Source organism: Seriola dumerili, unplaced genomic scaffold (assembly GCF_002260705.1).
Source record: "Seriola dumerili isolate Sdu_G_001 unplaced genomic scaffold, Sdu_1.0 BDQW01000505.1, whole genome shotgun sequence".
Classification (NCBI taxonomy): domain Eukaryota; kingdom Metazoa; phylum Chordata; class Actinopteri; order Carangiformes; family Carangidae; genus Seriola; species Seriola dumerili.
Window position 1 is genome coordinate 78,547 of NW_019174760.1, and position 7,955 is coordinate 86,501.

The 7,955-nt window shown below is 47.5% G+C and overlaps 1 protein-coding gene across 2 annotated transcripts in view; it reads right to left on the minus strand.

Moving 5' to 3' along the window:
* Nucleotides 1-598: 598 nt before the first annotated feature.
* The window catches only part of llgl1 (LLGL1, scribble cell polarity complex component), a 34,628-nt gene continuing 27,271 nt past the window's right edge, over nt 599-7,955 (minus strand). For both annotated transcript variants that reach the window (XM_022763942.1, XM_022763943.1), the window contains exons 13-24: nt 7,118-7,222; nt 6,515-6,807; nt 6,259-6,409; nt 6,051-6,189; nt 5,625-5,938; nt 5,324-5,515; nt 4,788-4,860; nt 3,706-3,820; nt 3,190-3,254; nt 2,034-2,169; nt 1,820-1,902; nt 599-686 (exon numbers count right to left, since the gene is read on the minus strand). In XM_022763942.1, the coding sequence (XP_022619663.1) occupies nt 1,824-1,902; nt 2,034-2,169; nt 3,190-3,254; nt 3,706-3,820; nt 4,788-4,860; nt 5,324-5,515; nt 5,625-5,938; nt 6,051-6,189; nt 6,259-6,409; nt 6,515-6,807; nt 7,118-7,222 (1,662 nt within the window). In that variant the 3' untranslated portion in view covers nt 599-686; nt 1,820-1,823. The remainder of the gene's footprint in view (nt 687-1,819; nt 1,903-2,033; nt 2,170-3,189; nt 3,255-3,705; nt 3,821-4,787; nt 4,861-5,323; nt 5,516-5,624; nt 5,939-6,050; nt 6,190-6,258; nt 6,410-6,514; nt 6,808-7,117; nt 7,223-7,955) is intronic.

Genomic DNA, 7,955 nt, shown 5'->3' on the forward strand with positions numbered 1-7,955 from the left:
CAATTGCCGAGCCACTTGGAAATTCGTCAGAGTAAATTGGGCATGGATAAATAGGCGTACAGGGGATTGGCAAATGCAAGGTTTAAAATGGCTAAAGGGAATACTTGTTGGTTGTAAATGTCATTCAGGCACATTGTAATTTCCCAGGGTATGGAAAGGGCATAACCATCAAATAATATTATTAAAATAATAGTGCGGGGGTGAGGTGTTAAATTAGGACTTGGGAAGTTAGCACTTTTTATGTTCAAGAATATGGTGTTGCCCACACTGGGTTGTTGTAAGGTGTCCTCGCTGGGCAAACAGTATATCTAGAGGTCCTTGGTGTGAGCGTTTGTTGTGGGGGGGGTGGGGGTGGGGGGCGGGGGGGGGGCTGACTAGATCCGCACCGAGCGTCAAAGATGGATACGTTCTTGAAACCGGAATCGTGAGCTCCGAGTCCGTCCTCAGTTGGACTTTGTGTGTTTCCAAAGTGTTACAGGAGAAGAAGATTCAGTTCTTCCAGGAGAAGAAGCCACAACAGAGTCTTCAATGTGTTCTTTGTCCATAGTGAGGCTTTCCTCCCCGGTCTGTGCCAGGAGGGTGCAGAGTGCTGGCTGGGGCTCCGAGTGAGGGCTGATGGGAGATGTTTTGTGGTGCAGCACTGAAATCCAAGTCCATCCAGACCACTCGAGCCCCTCCCTGTAATACTTCAACAGCAATCAGAGGAGAACATGAGCAAGACGTCAACATTTTCAACATTAAGACACAGATCAGCTTCATAAAACCAAAAAAACAAAGCTTTGGCTTCTCTGATGTGAGGATTCGTTTCAGTTTAATCTTTGAGTTTTGCAGTTCTTCAGAAAAATTTACAGAAGTCGCTTTGTGCTCTGGTAAAATGTGACATCATCTGTCACGCGTTAATTTAGCATTTTATAGATAAACAAAAAAAGGTTAAAGATTAAATGATTAATCAATAATGAAAAAATATCTTATTAATATAGAATCTAAAATACTAATAATATATATAAATATAACAAATTCAATATTTTATATTTTTTCAATAAGTTAAAAAATGAACATAATGAATAAAGACTATTAAGTTGACTTGTGTGTTACGCTGTAGCTTCAGATGGCACCAGCAGGGGGCAGCAGAGTTATAAAACAGCGCAGAGGAAGGAGACGTAAACAACAACCTCCTCCTGATCTGAGTCCTGTGGGTGCAGACTGATGGAACTGGATGGATCAGTGCTATTAGTGCAGAGGAGGTAAACGTGTCTCATCGCTTCACGCCATGTTGAGCTTCTCCCTAATGATAAACGTGTTCCTGTCATTAAACCACCGAGAAGCAGCTGAGGTCAGTATCAGCTGTTTAAAGGAGGTAGACACAGCTGGCTCAAGAAAACAGAAAAGAAAAACTGAACAAAACAAAACATAAACGTGAATAAACAATAAAAGGGAATAAAGAGGTCACAGGCAGAGGACAGAGCAAGGGAACAAACACCGTGACCCCGAGTGTGAGACGGTGAAAAGCTCATCAGTCAGTTGGTGGAAATGATTTCTGCTCCACCGACTTTTCAAAGGCACCGAGCGGGAAAACAGAGCGGACGGCTCGTTACTGGAATGCAGCGCTCAGACAGAACGAAGTCTTTGAAGTTTGCACACTCTGGACCAGCTCCATTAGAAACAGGTGTCTGTGTGTGTGTGTGTGTGTGTGTGTGTGTGTGTGTGTGTGTGTGTGTGTGTGTGTGTGTCCACTCGCTCATGCATCTGCTCGTACTGTTGAGTTTGCAGGAGAAATGTGAGTGAACATGAAAGCAGCTCATCCGTCTCTGCGTCTCACCTGTTCAGTTGATGAGGATGCCGGTCGAGCGTCCCTCCTCCTCTTTAATGTTCTTCAGGTTATTCTCTGCTTCGTCCACAGTGCTGCACACACACACACACACACACACACACACACACACACACACACACACACACACACCAGTAATTAACTCCTGAAAATGAATTAAAGACGCCAGCTGAGAGTACGTGTGCATGTAAATGTGTACGCCTACGTTAGGAAGTCCCTGACGTCCTCCACCGTGATTTCTCCTGTGGAGTCGAGGGTGAGGTCAGCACAGCTGAGGGGGGAGTCCAGTGGGGTGTCCAGGACGGGGGAGGACAGGGAGCTGGGGGGCCCCTCTGTTTGCCCTGTGAGAGAGGAACCCAGAGAGTCAGGGGCTGGAGGATGTTTGTGACTTGACCCCAACAAATACACTTGAAATGTTACGGCATAGAAATGGTGGAGACACTAAATGATTTTTCAGATTTGGTTTTGAACATTTAAAGCTGCTCTCGTCAAACACTTCTATGTGAACAATACGTTATAACTACTTGTAACGTGAGAGGAGTTGGCGACCAGCTGCTGAACACAGTGGAGCATTTAGCAGCTAAAGAGCCAGATACTTCCCTCAGGAGGTGGTGGAGACCAAACACAGAGAGGGAACATGTTCATCCAGCGGCTTCAAATAGGACTCGAAATTAATGCTAATAGATAGAGAGATAGATACTTTAATTATCCCCTCTGTGAAATTCATAATCAACTGTGTCGAAACACATTCACCGTGTCGAGGTCAGAGTTCTTAGAGAGTTTAACAGATCGGGAAAGTGACGATTTCACAAAATTTACTCAAGTTGTTCGAATGCTGCCACACATCCTTCCTCCCGTTCTTTCCTCTGAGAAAAATAAAAGTATTTGCAAAAAAAAAGGTTGTTACTGAAATCAAAACAACATCAAAAAGAGAAAGTTAAAAGCTGGTTAAGTCTTTAAAAGCCGCATTCCTTCCTTTAAACTCTTTTCATGCTGCATTAATTCTTACAATTTGTCAAAATGGGGGAAAAAAACATTAAAACATTCTGCGTCGTCTGAATGAGTGGTTCTTAAAGTCTGAGGTTTCAGTGACATAAACAAACTGGCCTACGCTGGTCGCCACAACAACCATCACTTCCTGCCAGGGAGGGAGGTGCCGGGCAGGAGAGGCAACTGGGGCATACTGAATGGTTGCCATGGAGATGAGATGAGATGGGAACCCCTGCCAGGTCTGATCGAGGGTTTAAGAGGTTCAGAGAGACAAGAGAGAGAGAGATGAAGTGGGAGAGAAATAAAAAGAGGAAGGCGTGTGTGTGTGTGTGTGTGTGTGTGTGTGTGTGTGTGTGTGTGTTTGGACCTACCCTCAGCCTGACCCATCTGGTTCTTGTGGGTTCCGTTGGCTTGCGGCTGCGTTGTCGTACCGTCGCTGAGGAGACACACGAGCACACGCCGTTTACTTTGGCCGTGGACGGAGCAACAACGAAGCAATAACAGTGAGAAAGTTTCATTTCTTCGGTTTCACATGCAGCTGAGCGCCTAAAGCTCAAGTGGTTCCCAACGTGGGGTCCAGGGACCACCAAGGGTCCTTAATAGACTTAGGGTGGGTCCTCAGAAAATATGAAATATATTTGTTACTATTCTCTCACTTTTATTTCCCATCATTTGTTAAATTTTATACTTACTTTGCTACTGATATTAAGCGATATGCAAGTTATGTAAGTCAGTATAAGAAACGTTCAGGTGTGCTTGATCTCATGTTCACCTACATTCAGTTCAACTGGAAGAGTTTGGGTGTCCCTGTAGTCGTCAATTAATACATCAGGAATGCAATTTGGTAGAGGTGTGTGTGTGTGTGTGTGTGTGTGTGTGTGTGTTACCTGGCAGGTGTGGGCTCTAGCGGCCGGTCCAACTGCACAGAGAAGAGCGGCTCAGTCAGGACCTTCGCAGACAGTGAGAACCTCTCGTACTCTGAGGGGGAGATCAGGTAAAAGCCTGTGGGAACAACAAACAAACAAACAAACAAACAAACAAACAAACAAACAAACAAAAAACAGCAGTTAGACTAAAGTGTCAATATATAATTAAAATATATAATGTTTCTATGACATAAAAAAGGGGAAACAGTCTTGGTTTCATGTATTTTGACCATGGAAACTGTTGTACTGTAATAAACTATGGTGAAGGACGATTGATCAAAACGACTCCCTACATTGGAAGCTATCACAAGGTCCAATTGTCTGTCTGTTCCTCCATTATTTATATTCCTTGTGTCTGCAGATCAAAAGAAGAGTATTCGAGGTTGTGATTCATTGCAGACAGTCGAGTAACTTCTTCTTCTTCACTTCTTCAAACATAAAAACTATTCATTCAAGTCCCAGCTCTGAGGATTTGGGAATGTTAGTTTTTGTTAGTTCACAGCCTGTTATGAACTCCTGACCAATGAGTGAGCCAGCTAACCTTTTCTCTGCCTAGAGACAAAAAAAAAAAATGATTTGGATAACTTTATTTCTGAAGCTGCTGTAGCTAACGACCAGCCCCCTCTGTTGACAAAAACAAGTGCAACGCTAGACATCTGGAAAACATGGACATCTGAGTCACCCTAAATTAGACCGTTACGACTTCAGCTGTGAAAAATGTCTCATTGTCCTGGAGAGAAATGCTCTTGTTGATATTTTTTTAATATAATGTTTCACCTCCGCTGCACCGGGGTGGAGGCCGAGGTCTCAAACAAACAGATGTCTCAGAGTGTTGGAAAACAAAACCAAAACTATCTGCATGGCTTGATACCACAGTGTGAGACAATACTTCTTGTGAACTGACCCTTCACCTGGTCTGACTGTCCTCATCTCTCCCTGCATTGTGTCTCGAGGTGTTGTCTTGTTTCATTGTTGAAAATGTTAAACATCTTATAGTTGCCAGTGTCTGAATGAAACGGCGTTTTCACTTTTTATCTCCTCACCCTGTCCGTTCTTGGTGAAAACGCAGGATGCAATGCCGCTAATGTCTTCTTTGCGGATGCAGTCGTAGCGCACCTGAGGGCACACAAAGAAGACATCAGTGATAAGCAGCGGTGGGAATCGTCAGCACTGTCGCGATGCTACGGTGGCTCTGAGAGGTCAAAGCACTGCAACTACAGGAAAACACATTAAAACAGACAAAACTCAAACTAATAGATACAGCTGCAAATACTCGCTACAGGAAGTGTTTCCGGGGGGACACTTAAGAGTGATGAACCCTCTGGGATGAACTTGTTGTTTAATGCTTTTTAAAAGTTGCAAAGTATTGAACAGCGAGTTCGCGTCAGCAGGTTCATCACTCTTTTCTTTTCAAGTTAGAGAGAGAGAGAGAGAGAGAGAGAGAGAGAGAGAGAGAGCACACACATAATCATTCTTTTTCCAATGGTACCAATAACACTGCACAGTTACTATAAACACCATTAAAATGCACACACACACACACACAGCCGTCCCCCTAAGCCCCGCCCCTAGGCCCCACCTGTGGTCGGAGGCCCGGGATGTTAAAGAGGTGCATGTCTCCCAGGTTGGTCAGACACACCAGTGTGTGTTCACTGTACTCTTCCTGAGCCGTGGAGCTGAACACCACCAGCGCCACCTTCCTCACCCGGCAGCCTTCATGTGCCGTCAGCTTGAACTTGGTCTTGGCGCTCACCTTGGGGAGAGAGAACACCTGGAGGGAGAGGGGGAGGGAGAGAGAGAGAGAGAGAGAGAGAGACAGACTGTAACTTCCTGAGTCTCTGACAGTCTCTCAGATACAAAGAGAGTTTTTCCGTCTCCACCTTGAGCTGTTCCTCTGACGCGATGAGGACAGAGTGAGCGTTGGTCATATCCGGTGCGATGGCGAGGTCCTGCGAGGCTTCGTACGGGTCCGGTAACGGTTTCCCCCGGCCGTCCAACACGCAGATCGACACCACGGGAGCCCTGTGCATCAGCTGAATCTCTTTGCCCAACACCGCCTCCACGCACACACTGCTCTCGCTCGCCCCGCCCCGCTCACACACGCGGCCCGAGCCCACGCCGGGAACCTCCAGAGCGTAGGCGTACACGCTGCCCGAGTTGGTGCCCGCCCATAGTGTGGGGCCATGGTGTGTACCTGGCGGTTGGAGCGGAGTAATGATTAATATCAATAATAAAAACAAAACACTGATCTGTCAGAGTGACAGCTCTACGTCCAGTCAACAATCTCAACCAGGAAGTGAACGCACCGTCACGCAGGAAGGTGTCAGCGAAGCAAAGACATCGGACCACTCCAGACAGCGAGTCGTCCGCTGACCGGGGTTCAATCCTTCGCTGTACGGGCGCCATTTCCTCCTGCTCTGCCAAAGCGGCGTTGGCCTCTTGGACCTGTCACAGATGGATTCAGTCTCTCTGTTCTGAGTGAAGCTTCGTACAAACGGAGAGAGAGTCATTTACCTTGCTGGCGGGGCTGGTGATGGTGCGTTTCTTCCCCGACACCCTGCTCTTGCGGATGCGCCTGAAGCTCTGCCGTAGGGACTTTTTCAGGGACTTGACTCTGGACAGGGGCCCCTCCATCGCCAACGAGTCATTAGGGTGCAGGGTACACCTGGAGGCACAACCAGGAAGTAGAGCGTGGCTTTCTGGGTCGAGTTTGGTTCATTTGTCAGACGCCCGTGTCCTATGCATGTATATATGTATGTGTGTTTCTAACCTGGCCAGCACAGCGTTTCGTCGGTGGTAATCAAACAGGCCGAACCCATGACTCGTCCCGAAGGCGATCAGGTTCCACTCTGCGTGCAGCGCCACGGCGGTGACGGAGGCCGGGGGCAGGCACTGCACCAGCACCAGCGGCTGGAAGCCCGGGGGGAAGGGGGCGGGTTTAAGGCGCGGCTCCAGTCTGTCGTGGCCCTTCCAGGTGAAGCCCTCCCTGTCCTGCAGCAGGTCAACCACCGACACGTCCACCACGTGGTCCGAGCGCTCGTCGCTCAAACCCAACACTATCACCTGGAGACACGCAGGAAGTCAAGAAACACTGTGGCTCATTCAGTTCAGCTGCAGCTTTAATCTTCAACCGCTGAACTACAGTATTCCTACGCACCAACCACACCTACACCTGTGCACTGTCTTCGTCTGAACGGATATTGGATTGTTTCTGTGGGCGTTTTTTAAAAGTGTTCCTTTCCCGTGGCCCCGCCCACAGCAACGCGGCGCTCTGCTGGTCCCTCTCAACACATCTAAATATCATTTCTACATGTGGTTTAAAAGCAGAAACAGATCTCAGTACGATCACGTTTGCTTTAGCGTGCGTCTTCACCTGTCCAGCTGTTCCAGCCACCACCAGCTTGTTGCTGTATTTGCACAGGCTGATCTTCTGGATGCCCAGCCGGGGGTCATCGCTGTACGGGTCGAAGCAGCCCACCTGCACACAAACACACAAACACACACAAACACACACGTACACCGGAATCAGTCGGATGTTACGAAAACCACGCACAGGAAGTTTGTGTTTTTTTTTGTGCGTCAACATCTTAAAATCTGTGTCACTTCCTGTCTGGTGATTGTAAACGTCACATAGTTTGAAACACTTTGGGCCAAACGAGAGAGAGAGAAATAAAAAAAAGTGTTGTTTCAGCGTCGCCAAAGATGCCGACGAATTCTGAGTCACGTGATCAGCAGCTGAGGGACGGCGTCACCGTGAGTTACACCAGGAACAAGAAACTGCCGTGCGTCTTCTCCCATCATCCATCTGAGCAGCTGCTGAATGAGCAGCTGCAAGACGCGCGTTTCTCTTTCTCAACTCTTCACTCCTTCACAAAACTGTGTTCAGTCTCATTCTGGATTATTGATCTGATCAGATTCAGTTCAGGCAGATCAATGTCAACACGTCCGTCTGAAGCTCTCCTCTACAGCCCCCCCCCCTTCCCCCTTCCCCTCATACATACTCAGCAAAACATGTGCATTAATCTGTCAGTCACACACACACACACACACACACACAGAGTAGGAATTCCAACAGAATCCCCTCTCGCATGGGAGCTGTGTCTTGGCAAAACAAGGAGTAGGAGAAGTTGGTCTCTCACACACACACACACACACACACACACACACACACACACACACACACACACACACACACACACACACACACACAC